Consider the following 19,096-nt stretch of genomic DNA (forward strand, 5'->3'; position numbering starts at 1 on the left):
TGCTTTGTTTTGTTTTGTTTTGTTTGTTTTGTTTTTTTTTTTTTTGGGGGGGGGGGGGGCATTAACTATTGGTGTTTTTGTTTTTTGGTTTTTTTTTGGGGGGGGGGGGGGAAGACATTCACTACGTTGTCTTGCATAAATGCTTAATAAATTTAGATGTATACAATGTATGTGATAATATTTATCAGTAAAATTATCAAAAATTTAATATTACATGTACATCTAAAATTGAACAATTTATGTATGAAATAATGATTAAGGTTATAGTTTTTACACATAACGTTATCTTGTCCTTGCAGAGGGACATTTTACTTAAAGTTGAGTATCGGTATATCATATAAAAACTGAAATTCTTTACTCAAGCAGACACACCATTTTACAAGCTCCTTTTTGAAAAGCAGTGCCCATCATATCAAATGCAGTGCTTAGTGCCTTGGCCTGCCAATCCTTACATTGTTAAAAAATACAATTTAGAAATGTGCGATTAAATCAAAATTGTGCAACCTTGTTGAATATGGTACTATGGGAACTTCCATACTACCCTAATGCATGTATTAAAATTTACAGCATGCACGCATGTAGGAAAGACTTGGATTTATTGGAAGTTTGAAATTTAGAAAAGTTATAGAACCGTTTTAACAAGAGCTTGGACTTTGGGTAGTTGTGTCAAACATCAATGTGACGTAGGCCTGTTTATTTCATTGCTGGCCACTCAGCCAAAGCTCTGTGAAATCAACAAGATTTGTCTGGCTTTTGAGCTAAGACTACGCAATCGGTGTATATTTCATTTGAAACCGCGTCATTTTTAACTTGTTTTGACGCAAGAAATAGATAGCTACGCCCAACCGAAAGTCCAAGGTCTTGTTAAAATGGTTCTACAATGTATATGTATTGTAAATAAGCAAGAAAATAATACATATACAGTTGTACATGTTTGTAAAAAAAAAAGTGTTATTCTTCATAATTATAGCTCCTTACCGTATGTGTAGAAGTACGGCTCATTATTGTTCTTGTGTAAATTTTACGTAAGTGGTCCCTGCATGGTTTTCCTCTGCAAAACAATCTCAGGGAAACTGTAAATATGTATTTTATCTTGCTAACATGTATTACATGTATTTAAAGGCATAGTGTAGAAATTTACAGACCTCTTTTTTATTGAATGTGTGATATTTTTTAAATCAAATGAAATGAGGTTCCTACTTTTTAAATCTGACCAAATCACCCTACCCACCAACCCCCATCTTCATTTTCTATGTGTGTATACATTTTCTACGTCTCACTACTTCACTTCCCCCATGTCATATCTCTATTAAAACACGAATTCCTATCAATCTAGCAACTAAATACATGTTTATCTATCTACATGTGCACATTAAACCTGGCAACCTGACTAAGGTTAAAACTTGGTTTATCACAGGGATATATTAATATATTAAAACAGAATCATTAGAACTGTTATCTATGTACATACTAAACGTATTAACATAAATACTGCACAGGAAACTCGTGCTGTGGCCTTGGGATTCGATCGTGACACATAATTGAGGGTTTGTGTTCAAGATTGAAGGGAGGGGTATAATTAACAGTCTGTGGTAGACTGCTGGCCGATACTTTGGACTTGACCCACAAGTCTTAGGCTAGCAGAAATTGTCCTGCAGCCAGTGAAAGTGTAAATCGAAGTACAGTTTTAGGGACCTTATGTTTCTTTGTAAATGACTCAAAAATCAGAAAAATTGAAACTCTCACTTTTTCAGATACCGTATTTTCCCGACGATTAGTCGGTATTTTTTCCCTCTGAAGCAGAGCAGCCGACTTATCGTCTTGTTCGACTTGTCGTAGGCTCGTAGTCAGAAATTTTTTAAAAATAGCATTGTAGCATTGGTACATGCTGCATCACTTTTTAAGGGGGCTGCGGGGGTGGCTGCCGTTTTAGACAATATTGACCTCCTTTAAAAGAAGAGCTCCATATAAAAATAATGGAAAGTGATGAAATTTCATATTAAAAAACATGAAATTTTTCTTTATCAAAAAGTAGTTGATAGCTTCAGAAATCGCATATAAAATTTTTAAATAAATCTGATGGTTTTATATTATATTATATTTTGACCCCCCAGCCTCCTTAATATACCAAGGAGGGGCTCTTTTCTTAAATTTCCAAATCCGTAAAATTACATCCCCAAGAACCTGTAAAAAATTGACAGCTTACAATAATTGACCCCCCCACCCCCCTTCATGAAGAGGAATGTTTCCATTTTAAAGTTGAAGTATAGGAGATCTTGGGATGAAATCAGCTGTGCAGATGCAATCACATTTATTTGTGTAAATTTATTTTTCCCATATTCTTTGCATTAATTTTAAGCCAATTCTATGGAGGCTACTCTAAATGACATGAAGCTCTAGAACATTTGTCTCGACTACTTTCCAAAGCTTTAAAGTTACATCATCCAAATTAAATAGATTAATACATCATTAACATTTCAAAAATTGCACTTAAAATAGTAATTCATCATTTTGGACAAAGTGAATATTTTCCAGATTAAAATATGATGTGTAGAAATCTTAAAATTTTTGTACTTGTATGTCCTACCAAGCTTTTGGACTTTCTTCATAAATTAAAACCATATTTTAACAAGGCCTTGGACTTTGGGTAGTTGTGTTAAACAGCAATATGATGTAGGCCTGTCAATTTCATTGTTGGCCACTCAGCCAGGGCTCTGCGAAATCAACAAGATTTGTCTGGCTTTTGAGCTAAGACTACGCAATCGGTGCATATTTCGCTTAAAACCGCATCTTTTTTAACTTGTTTTGAAGCAAGAAATAGATAGCTACATCCCACTGAAAGTCCAAGGTCTTGTTAAAATGGTTCTAAAAGTAAAAGATGTTGCATTCAGTGAGGTTCTATGCACAATGAGTGGTCCATTTTAAAAAAAAAAAAAGATTTTTCAACAGTGCGATAAATTTTTGCAGTGGTTATAAAGGTTCTGTTATTGTGTAGATATCAGCCATGTCATCTTTAACAGTGACAATTTCATGCAGAGTTGGGATGTTGTTATTGTCTGGATATCAGAGTATTTATCATTAACAAAGTGACAATTTCATGCAGAGTTTTGATGTTGTTATTGTCTGGATATCAGAGTCGTTTCATTAACAGTGACAATTTCGCAAAGTTTTGATGTTGTTATTGTCTGGATATCAGAGTTGTTGGCATTAACAAAGGGACAATTTCGTGCAGAGTTGGGATGTTGTTATTGTCTGATATCAGAGTTGTTATCATTAACAGAGTGACAATTTCATGCAGAGTTGGGATGTTGTTATTGTCTGGATATCAGAGTCATTATCATTAACAAAGTGACAATTTCATGCAGAGTTTTGATGTTGTTATTGTCTGGATATCAGAGTCATTATCATTAACAAAGTGACAATTTCGCAAAGTTTTGATGTTGTTATTGTCTGGATATCAGAGTTGTTGGCATTAACAAAGGGACAATTTCGTGCAGAGTTGGGATGTTGTTATTGTCTGATATCAGAGTTGTTATCTTTAACAGTGACAATTTCATGCAGACTTTTGATGTTGTTATTGTCTGGATATCAGAGTCGTTATCGTCAACAAAGGGACAATTTCATGCAGAGTTGGGATGATGTTAAATCCCTTTGATATATGCTCCAGTGAGGTCATCAGTAACATTGCAACAGAGCAGAGCAAAACTGAAATGTTGTTATTGTAAGAATAGAAGATAAGTGATGTCATCATTAACATTGCAGCAACAGTTTCGTGTATATAGTTAATTAAGATGTCGTTATCGCCTTGATATATCTTAGTTATGTCATCGTTAACGTGTAAACAAACAAGGACGACACGAGGCATGCACATCCTTCCTCGACTGTAAAGGAAGCAAGCTCGTCATTCAAGTCGTCCTTATATAGCCAATAACGTTCATTGACAAATTAAAACACATCTACAAGTACATGGTGTAAATCCGACAAAGGATTCCGCCAAGTTTTTCAAGTTCTCTTCCTTAAAAGGAAAACAAAAATCTTGTTTTATACATATACTTGTATATATATGTATTTATATACACGTTTCTTTTGTTTATATGATTCCTAATTAGGATTTTATGTCTTTGGTATACTTCGCCATCACAAATTTCCAATGTTTGTGGCGTTTCTGGGGAATCTTTACATCCCCAATGTATAAACATGTACAAGAATTAGTTTAATATTTATTAGAAATTATCCCAAATGCATGTATACTGCCAATGAAGTTAAGTCCCCACAATCCTGGAAAATTTTGGTTACCCTCGAACATTTACCCCATGAACAAGATGATTAAAAATGATTCTACAGTATATCACAATGCTATACATAATTTCCTTACACAGTTCTTTTCTAAATATATGTAGGCTATGTAAATTTTTATAAAACATGACAGTATTGTATTGACGAGACTTTGTCATAGTCCTAATGAATTGGTAAGGTATGCGAATGAATTTTGTTCAGTAACTTACAGTGATTTTATTGGAGTTATTTCCCTTTGCTCATGCATGTATTGTATGTATCACCAGTGGTATATACCAACAGTTATACATGTATTTATTGTCATCCATCGCTCTGTGTGTGTGTGTGGGGGGGGGGGGGGGGGGGTGTCTGTTTGTGTGTGCTACAATAATGCATGTTATTAATCATCAAACTATAGAATAGTCTTTTAAAGAAAAAACAATTATCTCAGATTTTCTACACATGTATTTGCAAAAAAAAAAAAAATTGAACTAATTATATTGTGACTGTTGTTCATCGTGTTAATTTATTTAAGGAACCATTATATATTGTTTGTACCAAATTTAGTTAGAAAATGGAGTAATGCCTTTTCAAGGTTTGGAACCAGCTCTGTTGGTGCTCTATAGTGATCAGTCAGACAGTCTATTCATCTGTTCACCAGATTTTATCTGTAGAAGGAGAAATATTTCACAAACAATCCAACTTGTTGTTCAACACTGTAGGCATTACGTATACCCCTAACATGGGAGAGTCACCAAAAAGTATGGGGGCCGGGTGTCGCCTTCAATGTAGGGGGGGGGGGGGGACTATTTTCTCCGCTTCGGAGATGGGAGAAAGTTCGGTCAAGGCTTTTGTGATTGTGTCACCTGTCTTTTAAACTTATGAATATGATATATTTAGTCATTATAAATAATAGTTAATAATACTTAAAAGTTAATATATTAAAATTAAATTGAAAAAAAAATTAAGAAATTTTTTTAAAAACTCAAACTTTAAATTTGAAATTTTTCTATATCATTATACAGATCGCTTTGTCTAGTTTAAAGGGAGGTAAATGTCACGACCATTTGTACAAGTTATGTCAAGAGTTGTCTTGCTTGTGTAAGAGATGGATCTTAGTCATGATAGGATGTCTGAGTTATTATTTTCTTTTCATTTGTTCATGCCCCTCTCACTAATATTTGGACAATTAACAGTTAATGATTATTATACATGATTTTTTAAAATGATGAATTTTTATTGCTACCCAAGCTGTCTTGAAACATCCATCAAAATATAATTGAGTTGGTAGTGCTCTAAATTACAATTAAGGTCAATAGGAAGAGTACGTTACAAGGGTCGTGTTTGCAAATGTCATAAAAAACTTTTCTTGAATATTTGTTTAAATGGAGATGGTACATCAAGTAAATTCCTTATTACTAGCCAGGCACAGTTTAACTTCCTGAAAGGTTTACAGGGTTTGACCTATATCAAAGTGCATGAAATTGATTTTTAAAATAGTTTATATAAGTTTTACTTAAAGTATACTCATGGTACTTTTTGTGAAGTTTTGTGGTTATCAGGTTCGTGACTCTTTAGATTATATATTAGTCAAAAAAAGTTGTAAAGTTTGCATGCATGTGTGTATAGTTCCTTGTCGTATCAAATTAATTCAGTTTGAGAGCATTTTTTAATTAATTTTTTTTTTCAAGAGTCACATGACAGGTCATTTGATTTTTTAATGATCTGGTTTTATAAGAACATGATTACATATAAATATCAACAAATCTTCAACTGATTTATCTTAATTTAGTTAAAAACAATTATTATTTAAATGAAAAAAGTCTCACTATCTTATAAAGTGCAGTTATTAGACGTGGTACTTTTAAGGAATAAGGAATCATTCTTTAAGTATTATCATGATTATGAGGTTATAATTTCGGTCGGGGCGTGATCAAATCCAATAAAGCCCAAAGGGCTTTATGATAGATTTGATCACGCCCTGACCAAAATTATCACCTCATAATATTCAAAGAATGATTCCTTATTACTTATATTTATATGATTTTATGCCATTGTACGATGAAATATTTAAATATAAATAAGCAAATCCCGCTCCAGGCGCCTCAATTTTACGTAATTTGAATTTATGGGTTTTATAGTACAAAACCAAAACATAGTGTTATCACAGACAAAGACACTGGAAAATGTAAATATTTTAAAATAAATTGTAAACAAAAGAATTGTCTTTAACATTCTCGTGCGCCAACTGCACCACTTAAAAAAGATTTCCTCAACAAATACAGAGCACTTATACCGTACTCAGGTTCATAAATTCAATTGTTTTACACACTTCTCGGAGGCTATATGTACGCCTTATGCTGTTCAAACTCAAAGCCATGAAAAATAGTGTGTCTCTGTAGTACATGTTTTATCTTGGGGGGAGCATTATATAATATGTATAATAATTATGCAGTAACTTGTGCATAAATTATTATAATGTATTGGAAATGATCTGGAATTTGTGCATAAAGGAGGCCATTTTGGTTGTATTGGAACTGCTGGAATGTAGATAATTTCCATTTATGATTAATTTGTGATTTAATAAGTGAAAATATGGGTCTGTATTTGTAAGTTGCAAGCAATTCAGCACTTCATTTTAAAAGATTAATTTGTGTCAATGAGGGGAAAAGGGGGTATATTTGATTGTAAGTTGCAAGCGATTCAACACTCCATTTTAAAAAATGAATTTGTGATTGAGGTGAAAAAGCGGTTTACCGGTCTATAATTGTAAATTGCGAGTGATTCAACATTTGATGTGTGTTGTTAAACATGGCTGCTGACACAGTCACTCAGAACTTAATCCTCTGTAAGGACGGTGTTGTAACTCCTTCAGATCGGGATAATGGTGACAGGATATGACCATCTAATGCTTATATACACTATTATTAGTCTGCACAAGTGAGGGGAAACTCGACGTATACATACGTACATCAACACACACACAATTTGTTCTGAGGCCCAGCAAGTGACATCTACATCCAAATCGATCGTGCTACATGTATTTCCTGAAACTCGGTTTGTCGCTTTAAACGGTTGGAATATACCAGGATTCTAGCTGGAACAAAGTGACCCTGACGTCTGTGATTTTCGTTAGTTTTGTTCGGATCGGATACATTTATTTCTTTTGATTTTTTTATGGATTGGATAAGTTGTTAAGATTTGGAAGAGATGTCCCTGTATTATAATTTAGTTGCGGATTACAGTCCTCGGACATCCGACATCATTGAGGAGCCGGTGGATGTGCAGGTATTTAATGTGTCGACTTGTATTTGTCCATGCAATTGTTAAAAGTCCATGCAATTGTTAAAAGTGTTATTAGACGTGTACCACTGGTAATTAAGAGACCATGTCAGCTTGGTTATTTATGTAGAAATACTGAAATAGCTGCATGCACCAGCTGTAAAACAGTAAATAATTATTGGTCACAAGAAATGGTCATCATTTGTGCATTAAATTGTGCTCTTCCTCTTAGTTCCTTCAGAAACTATTTCCTACTGAACAGATTATGCCAGTAAAATTCTGTGCAAAGACGTACTAGAAATTGAAAAATATGATCCACTTTGTTGCTTTTCTGTGATTTTTTTTTTAAAGGTGGGGGGGGATCATTCAGTATAAGTACTTCATATACAATGTATGTATTTTTGTTTTGCTGTGTTAGGTCCCAGTGTTCCGATGTAGAATTGGTACTTCAACTTGTGTGTAGTTTAGAGTATTTTAAACTTATAATCTGATCATGTGATTTAATGGGACAGTCTATCGTGTTTATGGAGTCACTGAAAGTTGTACTATACAATTCAAAGTTATATATCTGGCTTGTATGTTGAAGCTGGGTATGTGGGGAGATTGGGTGATACATGTATATGGTATAACAGACCCATTGCCGTGTCCTGTTCAGTTTCTCCTTTGTACATAATAGTTGGCCTTCATATTCAGATCTTATCTGTATGTCATGTACTATATCTAAGTACTGTAAAGGCTGCTGTAAATTCAGTGCATTCTCTTTAGTTGCTGTACTACTGTCATCCTGTTAATGTAGCATTATATGGAATTTTGAAATCTACTGTAAACGAAGTCATGTATTATATGCATCATTTTTATATTCACAAAATTGGCATGTTGAGTTTAGTTCAATGAGTTGGCTCAGGGTCAGTTTTACTAGGCGTATGCGAGACTGGTCGTGGGTTTCTGACAATGGAGCATGGTATACTTTGTTTAATTTATAAATGTGAGATGATCCTCAAAATTAGAACTTCGGCAAAATCCTTATTTTTATATTAAATTGCAGTATTAATGCACATTAAACAGAAAAAAAAACCTGTGAAAAAATAACAAACAGCAGTTGAAACAATTGACCCCTTAATTACAACACTGGCAAAATCCTTTCTTTTCCTGTTGAATTACAGTATTCATGCACATGAACCAGCAAAATCCTGTGAAAAAATAACAAACAATTGATCCCCACACAAACCAAACTGTTTTAAGATACCTGGATCAGAAGTAAATGAATTTATTTGCTCTTTCATAAAATCTTTATTTTTACTTTCTGGTCATATGCCTTAAAACTTATACAAATTTTAAGTTCCTGTCAAGGAGAGTTAATTAGAATAGAGACATTCAAAGTATTAAAATTTAAGGTGTTAATTAATTAGAATTCACCATGAAGCAAGAAAAGGAAACAAAGGCAGGAATTGTGAGCTTGCCGCATATGCCACAGCCTTTGTAAGCTTTGTTATGAATAAGAACAAAAAATTCAACAGGAAATTGCTAACACACATTTTAAAAAAAAAATTGTTTTTTCCAAATATGATATGTATATACATTGTACATCTACATGTTAATATGCATGGAGCCATTAACTGTAACAAATTTAAAAAGTAGCTACACTTAAAACAACAAAAATTAAATACTTTTTAAATTCATCGATAATACTTGCAGCAGTTGCTAGGGGCAATGATAGCCCTCTCTGATATTTTTTTCATCTGCGTTTTTCTGGATCCCCCACCCCCCCCCCCCCCCCCCCCCTTCCCCAAAAAAAGGAGGGCTATACCTACATTATTGCTGTTATTTTATTGGAATATGAAGGTAGGAAACAATTTGCAAGAAAAATACATTATCTTTAGAAATATTTTAAATTTATCGCATTTGTTTTCGTGGATGATTAGTCAATTGCATATACATTGTGAAAATTTATTCTATTATTAATGGAAGGCTTTGCTCTCAGCACAGTGAGTGGCCAATTCGTACCTCAGTTGCATTAAACAATCGTAGGATTGCCAAATGCACCAGTATTTGAATACTCGCTGGTATATGTTGTCAATTTATGCACTGAACACTGCTTTAAGGAATTCATTTGAGGGAGAGTTTAAAATGTTCGTGAAAATATTCATATGCATACTGATTGATTTAAGAGAGCTCAATGGTCCTGGCAATTTTTATACTATTTTAATCTCCTAAGAAAGAAGAGCTCTAAATAAAGAAATAGGAAAATGATCCAATTTTAAAGCTAAATTATTTGGATTTTTTCTAGAGCTACTAAATGTTTATTTATGGCCAAAAATATCATAAGTCTAAGTTGATAAGGCAATTAAAGCTGATGGTTAATATGTTGACCACCCAATCCCCTTTAAGTGGTTAAATCGTGATTAAACTTAAGGTGGTAAGTCACACTCCCATATTGTGACATACTGTATTGAAATAAACAACAAAATCAAGTGTAATTTTATAGTTTTTTTCCAGATGTAGAACACACTAACAGTATAGCGCAGTGGTTCAGAGGGTTTGCTTCAAATCTTTAAGTCATGCGTTCATGTGGTTTTTAGCTCACCTGAGCCACAGGCTCAAGTGAGCTTTTCTGATCACAATTTGTCCGTTGTCTGTCGTTGTCGTTGTCGTTAACTTTTCACATTTTCATCTTCTTCTCAAGAACCACTGGGCAGATTTCAACCAAATTTGGCACAAAACACCACTAGGTGAAGGGGATTCAAGTTTGTTCAAATGAAGGGCCACGCCCTCTTTTAAGGGGAGATAATTGAGAATTATTGAAAATTTGTTGGTATTTTTCAAAAATCTTCTTCTCAAAAACTATTTGGCCTGAAAAGCTAAAACTTGTGTGGAGGCATCCTCAGGTAGTGTAGATTCAAGTTTGTTCAAATCATGGTCCCCGGGGGTAGGGTGGGGCCACAATAGGGGGATGAATTTTTACATAGGAATATATAGAGAAAATCTTTAAAAATCTTCTTCTCAAAAACTATTGGGCCAGGAAAGCTCAAATTAAAATGGGAGCATCCACAGGTAGTGTAGATTCAAGTTTGTTCAAATCATGGTCCCCGGGGGTAGGGTGTGGCCACAATAGGGGGATGAATTTTTACATAGGAATATATAGAGAAAATCTTTAAAAATCTTCTTCTCAAAAACTATTGGGCCAGGAAAGTTAAAATTAAAATGGAAGCATCCACAGGTAGTGTAGATTCAAGTTTGTTCAAATCATGGTCCCTGGGGGTAGGGTGGGGCCACAATTGGGGGATAAAGTTTTACATAGGAATATATAGAGAAAATCTTTAAAAATCTTCTTTTCAAAAACTATTGGGCCACAAAAGCTCAAATTAAAATGGGAGCATCCACAGGTAGTGTAGATTCAAGTTCGTTCAAATCATGGTCCCTGGGGGTAGGGTGGGGCCACAATAGGGGGATGAATTTTTACATAGGAATATATAGAGAAAATCTTTAAAAATCTTCTTCTCAAAAACTATTGGGCCAGGAAAGCTCAAATTTGAGTGGAAGCATCCTTAGATAGTGTAGATTCAAGTTTGTTCAAATCATAGTCCCTGGGGGTAGGGCGGGGCCACAATGGGGGGATCAATTTTTACATAGGAATATATATTAAAAATCTCCTTATCAAAAACTATTGGGCCAGAAAGCTCAAATTTAAATGTAAGCATCCTCAGGTAGTGTAGATTCAAGTTTGTTCAAATCATGATCCCTGGGGGTAGGGTGGGGCCACAATTGGGGGATAAAGTTTTACATAGGAATATATAGAGAAAATCTTTAAAAATCTTCTTTTTAAAGACCTTTTGGCCAGAAAAGCTTTAACTTGTGTAGAGGCATCCTCGGGTAGTGTAAATTCAAAATCATAGTCCCTAGTGGTAGGGTGGGGCCGTGATTGCGGTTTGAATTTTTACATATACATGTATAGAGAAAATCTTTAAAAATATTCTGGGAAAGTTTTTCGGTCCAAAACTCAGTACTTAGTGTGAAAGCACAGGTTATGCAGATATAAGTTTGATGAAACCATGATACCCTAAAGAAAAGTGGGGCAACAAAATGGGGGGGGGGGGGGGGTATATAGGAAAAGAGAAAAATCATCTTACAGGTACAACAACAAAAGGGGCTTGGTATTTACCAAAAGAAAGAGGTGGATAAAAATTGGCAGATTTTCAATTTTTTTTAGCAAGATCTACTGTACTTAGTTGTCAAGATATTTTGATACTGTAATGCTAATTTGATCAGAATTAAGGCAAATGTTGCTCAGGTGAGCGATGTGGCCCCTGGGCCTCTTTTCCAAAAATTTTCAAAACATTTTTTTGGGCAAAATATTGTAAGATTTGAAAATTCTAAACCGGTGAAAGAAATTGGCTATAATATGAACTTAATTGAATTTCCTACAGAGAAAGGGAGAAAAACTGTACAAACATATAACTACAGGGCTGGCATTGTAAGCATAAATAGGAGGTAATGGTACAACCTCAATCTCAAAAACAGTTTGGTAAGAAAGGGGAAAGTTTTCAGAACAAACTGTACCTCAGTCGCTTAGCTTGCTTATTTGCTCTCTTGATGATGACATATCATGAAAATAGTGCCTGTTTGGAGGGTAAAAATTGAAATTGACACCCAAAGAAACCATTGTAAACCGATTTCTACAGCTGTATGGGCATAATTTAGGTGCATGTAACAATTTGTTGTGTTACCCTCTTCTAGAGGTGTAACGATACAGTTATATATCGATTGTATTGTGTGAGGGTCCACGATACGCGTATTGTATCGTCACATTCGTATTGTGATACACAGTATGAGTTAATTGACTTTCTAGAATAAATACATAGTATACATAACGTGAAGACATTAAGAAACTTCAATTTAAGTTAGACATTTTTTTTACTCATGCAATACTATTTCTCATAGAGATAGGCAACATAGATGTCAGTTTATTTTTAGTTGACAACTATATCATGATACATGATGTATTGCATTAATATATCATGATATGTTTCGTATGGTAAGGTTGCTGGCAATACTCAGGATTTCCTGTTGCCAAGTGTGTTGCTAACGCTTAGAGTTATAGAACAGATTATTCACTGTGTCTAAACCAATCAGATTTCAGTATTAAACATGAAAGTATAATAATCTACCGGTAATATAATAATATTGTGAATTGAAATTTGCTATATATGCTGAAAAAAATTTGTTCACGTTGATAATGTTTAGTGGCTTTCGTTATAAGGTTATTGGTTCAAATCAATCTCAACTGCTTTAGAAGAGGATTCTCTATTTATACTTTATGCCATCTTTACTTTTAAAGTTAAAAACTGTGGTACAGTTAAGTTGCAGATCGGCGTTAGCTTCCCAGAAAACTAAAATTTTCTCCAGAGCAAGAGGCAGAGATCTGCATGCACCTTTAAGCGTACATTATTCATATCAGATGAATCAAAATCCAACTTAATACAGGAATTTTTGAAGGGGAATCTTTTACAAGTATGAAATGATGATTGCAAACAAAGTAGTTGTACTCGTGGTTTATATTCGGAGAAATGGCCCATTCAAAATCAAGGAGGATCATGGGATATTATAATCCATATATATACTGACATACATTTTAAGTCTTATCATTATGACTTCACCTGTTTCTCTATCATGTCTATCTCGTTACTATTTCCTCTTATGTCTTTATCTTCCTCTTGTGCACATTGCAGTGCGGAAAAAGCTTAAACCATGTAAAAGCTAGTGCATAAAAGTCCAGAGTTCTTTTTAAATTAGTTATTAATATTATGAATCTGTTATTAAGTTTTGTATACAAATTGCAATGCAGAGTTATCTTTGTAAACTTTGTGTCATAACACCTTAAAGTTTTATCAATTTCTTGTTTGCACATGTTACATTCCACACACTGACATGGCCAGGTTTTTGGGCATATAGTTAATATAGAATAAGCATTCTTCATTCCAATATAGTCTGGAAAGTTTTATTAGGTCTAGTCTCTTAAAATTTGGAAAAATTTACTGGTAATAATTCCTAAACTATCTTTTAAGCCAAGACTTTTAAGATTCAAAATATCTTTGAAAGTCCTGAAAAGTCTTAATATTGCCAATATAATGTACAGATTTTATATTAAGTCCTAGGAAAAAACCTACTAAAGTTATATGCCTTACCGGTATTTGAATTGTCTGAAAGTCTGGGATATTGTAGAAAAACCCATGCATTTAAGATCAATTCTATGTAAGAATCAATGATTTATAAATAGGTCTGGCCACGCATAGTCACCAATTTTCCTTATATTTCATACATGGACACACCTATGTGTAAAACGCAAAAAACCACTAAAAGTTGGTTGCTGGGGGTAACCGTTACCATGGTAATAGAGGCTAAAGATGGAAAAATAGCAAAACTTACCTACTTTGAAGCCATATTAGAAGGTTTTGCCCACTAATGTAAATTATCAAAGACATAAAACAGCCTTTGTCCTATTTTCAATTATTTAATTATATAAGAAAATTGATGGAGAAACCAATACTTTTAAAATGTTACCATGGAAACTGTTACAAATTTTTGAAATCAGTTTTCTGCGGTTTTTTAATAAGCCCAAATGGGAAACTGTTAAATTTTTTCATCCATATCAATGACCATGCAATATATATTTTATTATGAAAATTGACATCTGTTGCTATGGCAACAAGACCCAAAAATTAAGAAAAACTAAGAAATTGAAGATTATTTTAGTATGCTTTCATTCCTGATTTTAGAATTTATTTGCAATTGTTTTAGTTGGAACTTGTAAAAATATGTCTAAATTTTCATTATACACCACAAAAACCTTTGTAATACAACAGAGAAGTGTTGTTGCTATGGAAAATTAAGTAGCGTAAAAAATCACACAGAAATTCTTACTTTTTGAAAAGTCCATAGCAACGGCAGTTATTTTTAGAAAATTTCAGGGTTTTTTCAAGTGTCATTAAAGTTAAGGACATACTTTATTTTTTCCCACCATTTGATTTTATATATTTATTCATTATAAGTGAATAATATCCATTTAAATATACCTAAAAATATTATAATTTTCCTTATTTTTTAGCTTGTTACCATAGCAACGGTACTCAATTTTCATATTAAAATTTTTAATTGCACAATCATAATAGTGTTTACCAAAAAATCCAAGATTTGCACTTTTAATTAAAATTATATGAAGAAAACAGATTTTAAAATTTCTGTTTAGTAACCATGGAAACGCTCTAAAAATATGCGTTTCTCCATGAATTTTTTTCTTTCTTTTGAAAAATGACAATTATGTTTATTAATATATTCTACCCTGGAAACCCCAAGTTCTGCACATTACTCACAATATGATCTCAAATAAGCATTAAAATGCCATTTCTACATCTTTACCCTTGGTTACCATGGCAACGGGACCACATAGCAACAAACAAATGGTGTCAGGCTTTTTTACTTACCAAAGTCTATCAAATTGTCAAGTATGAAGAAAATCCGTGACTATGCGTGGCCACCGAATTTTGATTCTTACATAGAATTGATCTTAAGTGTTTTGAATTGTACGTGTAACAGACGACGTAGGCCTGGGCCGCAGGCGGGGATATTAATTGTCAGGATTTCCAAGATGATAAAATCTTGATGGAGATTTCCTAGGATTTCCTTCACACAAGGATTTACGTTCCACAAGGGATATACCATAGTTATTTTAAGTACCGGTACTGTAATCATTATGATAAGAAGAGTTGATCTACACAATTTATAATTGGTAAAACTTATATTAACTACAGTTAAGTTTCAATTCTGATGATTATATGTGGTAGTTTACAGACTGTAAATTATTTGCAGTTTGAAAAACATTATGAACTACTGGTATCCTGTAACAGTGTATTTACGGTATTTACAGTATAATTATATACAATTACTGTAAAACAAGTATGTGACCCCTCATTTTTATTTTGTCATTTGATTTACAATTGTATTCAATACAGAAAAGTATTGTATTGCAGGTCTACGATGATAAAAATTTTCATGAGCGAACCAAAGAATGCTCGCAAATCAATGACATGCAGAATGTCAACAATACACCTAAACATAGTTACAGAGAATAATTCCGTAATGTAATAAGCTCATGCTTACAAGCAAATTCTTATTATTGATCCCTATTGCAATCTTAATAATTTTGAAATTAAATCATTAATGATCTTAAGTTACATTTTTAATGCATCATTGACAAAATCCTTTTCCCCTGGTACGTGTTTCACCATATAACTCACAGTGTTTCACTGTACTTAAAGCCACGAATCGGAATGATTAACATCGAAATCCTTTGTCCCTGCTGTGGTGCTTTAAATTGCTAATGTACTTCTTTGCTCAAATAATTAGCAAGCATGTTATAATTAAAGATCTTTAATTTCGAAGATTTTTAGCAAATTTCTCGTTTCTATTTTTTGCAGGAAGAAGTTTACGCCAACCTTCAGCAGCTGCACGGACAGGACGGTGGAGGTTTCCCCCCACCCCCCGACACCCCTCCCCCCGCCACACAGGGGATCTACCTCAAGACCCTGCTGGATGTCTGGGACAAGTACCTTGACCCCGCCCAAAAGCGAGAATTTTACGTCAACAAAGAAACGCAGGAACGGACGTACAAACCCCCGCGGCCAGCCGATAAACAAAAACAGGTAAAAAAAAATTTAAGTGAGTTAGAGTTTAGAATTAATATAAAAACTTCTTTCTTTTTTTTTAGCAAAATTTTTTAGAAGATAGTGATAGCATTCTGATTTTCTTGCTTGATTTTATAGATTATTGGGGTGTTTTTCAATTAGTTTGAGGCTTAATTTAGAGAGTGTTTATCTAGATTAGTTGGCTTGATTTGATGATGATATTATTTAGATATTTCAGATTGATTTCTTTCACTAATATTAGTTCACTTTAAAAAATACAATATTTAGATTGAAGGATTAATATTTCTTTTCTTTTTGCGTTTAATATGAGGTCACATTGATGCAAGATTTGTGAACACTTCACAGACTGCTATGTGTACATTTTATATACAGCGGGTTTTTTTAATCTGATGGGAAAATCTGACTTGTATAGCTAGGATAATGACAATATAAATGTGAAAGATCGCACCAATTCAAATTAATACTTGGAAATTGATGAAATTGCTATATAATGGTACCAGTCCCAAAGCAGGTCTGAAATCTTTCTGTTAAATGCAAACATAGCCATGTAAAAATTGGCCTTAAGTTATCCACTTTCATTTAGTTATTTCATTTCGACAGTTAAAAAGGGGAAGGGGGAGGGGTAGGTTTGTATTGAAATGTTTCTTATATGAGTAGATTAGTTGTGATTAATTTAGGATAATTAAAATGAAACAGTACAACTCTTTTAATCAAAGATAAAATTAGGAGACAAAAGAAATTATCAATTAGAACCATTTTAACAAGAGCTTGGACTTTGGGTAGTTGTGTCAAATAGCAATGTTACGTAGGCCTGTCTATTTCATTGCTGGCCACTCAGCCATTGCTCTTTGAAATCAACAAGAATTGTCTGGATTTTGAGCTAAGACTACGCAATCGGTGTATATTTCGCTTGAAACTGCGTCATTTTAAACTTGTTTTGACGCAAGAAATAGATAGCTACTTACAACCGAAAGTCCAAGGTCTTGTTAAAATGGTTCTACCATTGCATTCAAACTCTTCACAGATTTTATTGTGCTCTTGCCTTGTGCATATATACATGTATCATGTATTTTGTGCAAATTTGTCTCACAATTTATTTACATATTTTTGGACTAACAAAGCAACTGTGTGATGTGGTTTTAATCTTTATGCACTACATGTAAAGCTTAATTAATTTGTATAATATTTGAACATGTAGTTAGTCTATTTTTAATAATTTGATATGATTGTGCTGCTTATACATGTAGGAAAAAAGAGAATAATTAATCAAGCACATATTATATTTAATTGCTTATGAATGAACAGATAATTTTTTATTTTAAAATCTTGAAACATTTTGATTTGCCTGAATTGAAGGTGGTTACAGTTCACGCCAGCCCCTATAGTCACGTACAAGAACATTATGTTCAGAGGCCCGTCATGACGGTAAGAGGGTGATGCAAGAAACTCGACGCTGTGAACTCATTTCATTTTTATTGCTTACATAGCTTCATGCTGTATTTTTCCTTCTTTTTTTTTTTTTTGCCTGCTTTTATGAAAGTTGAAATTTTTTTTTGAGAAAATGAAAAAAAAAAATCACTTTTTCGACATTTTGAAAATTTGTTGATTCGTTATTTAGATTTAAAATTTTTTTTGAGAAAATGAAAAAAAAAAATAACTTTTTCAACATTTTGAAAATTTGTTGATTTGTTAAAACTTCAAGGCTATCCTGGCTTTTCAGATCTTTACGTTTTCTTTTTATTTATTAACTTGATCCCTTATGATAAATTAAAATATAAGATAACATTTATATGAAAATATGGTAATTAATATCTAATAATGAAACCTCCATGCTCAAATGTCAATGATTAGAAATGTTATGACTTTCACAGTGTTCAAAAAGATATTATACATGTATGTGTATGATTATAAAGTTTGGGAAGGGGGGGGGGGAATATTAACTCAGTTAGCATGTCTATACAAACTAGTATCCATGGCCACATATCAGAGGTTCTAAAACTTCCTTATCTAATCTTTGAAGTAATATGTTCCAAATTCTCATATTTCATATTGCATTGTGTTTACTCATATAAATTGAAGTAATTTTTAATCTACATTAATTATATATGATATGAAATGACAGATTTGAAGTCATATACTCCCAGCTGTCATAGAAAATGTAGAGCCTAATGAGCTATTATTAATTTGATATATAGCATGTGATTTTCAATCTTAATATCAACAAAGGTCAAGGGGCTCTCAAATTGGTGTTCAATTTTGCAATAGTCTGCATACATAATTGTCTTTGTAGCATGCATGCCAATTAGAAAAATTAGACAAATTAAGCTTGCTCCTGCTGTAAGCTTACCAGGTTCTCTCATGGGATCAAAAATTGGGCTGGTAAAAGTTGAGTCCACGCTTTCCAAAAGTTATGTCCCTGGCCGCCATCTTTGGCCTCTGAGTTCAAACCAGGTCAACTGTGTTTGAAAACTGGCAACCCTCGCCTGTTTCTGCTATGCTTCATGGGAAGCCATGCGAGGAATTCCAAAAGTCAAATATTGAACTTGGAGGCCCTTTTTTTGTTCAGATCATGTTAAATTCCAATGGTTTTTTTGCTCTTGACCTTATGATTGACCCTGCAATCCAAATTTTGGGAAGTGTAGATTGGTCTAAATCTAGGTTATTATAAGTAAGACATGGACCTTATCCCATTGGCTATGGATTAATCAATATTCCTGCAATCGAAAAATACATGTAATGTCTGTCACTTATTAATTGATAATTCATGTTTCATTGTCCAATCCCAGGATCGGATCATATCCAACATAATCCCTGCACTTCATAGTTAACCATGCAATATT

The 19,096-nt window shown here is 33.4% G+C and overlaps 1 protein-coding gene across 15 annotated transcripts in view; it reads left to right on the forward strand.

Moving 5' to 3' along the window:
- The window catches only part of LOC128162565 (rho GTPase-activating protein 12-like), a 49,819-nt gene that overhangs the window by 2,992 nt on the left and 27,731 nt on the right, over window positions 1-19,096 (forward strand). For 10 of the 15 annotated variants that reach the window (XR_008240687.1, XM_052825802.1, XM_052825801.1 and 7 more), the window contains 2 exons: window positions 16,029-16,253; window positions 17,613-17,681. Coding sequence is in view for 14 of the 15 variants with exons in the window: in XM_052825802.1 (XP_052681762.1) it covers window positions 16,029-16,253; window positions 17,613-17,681 (294 nt within the window). In the remaining variant the exon portion in view is untranslated. Of the gene's footprint in view, window positions 1-6,946; window positions 7,564-16,028; window positions 16,254-17,612; window positions 17,682-19,096 lie in introns of those variants that run through there. The other 5 variants (XM_052825806.1, XM_052825807.1, XM_052825810.1 and 2 more) reach the window with 2 other exon arrangements.

Source organism: Crassostrea angulata, chromosome 9 (assembly GCF_025612915.1).
Source record: "Crassostrea angulata isolate pt1a10 chromosome 9, ASM2561291v2, whole genome shotgun sequence".
In the NCBI taxonomy this organism is placed as follows: domain Eukaryota; kingdom Metazoa; phylum Mollusca; class Bivalvia; order Ostreida; family Ostreidae; genus Magallana; species Magallana angulata.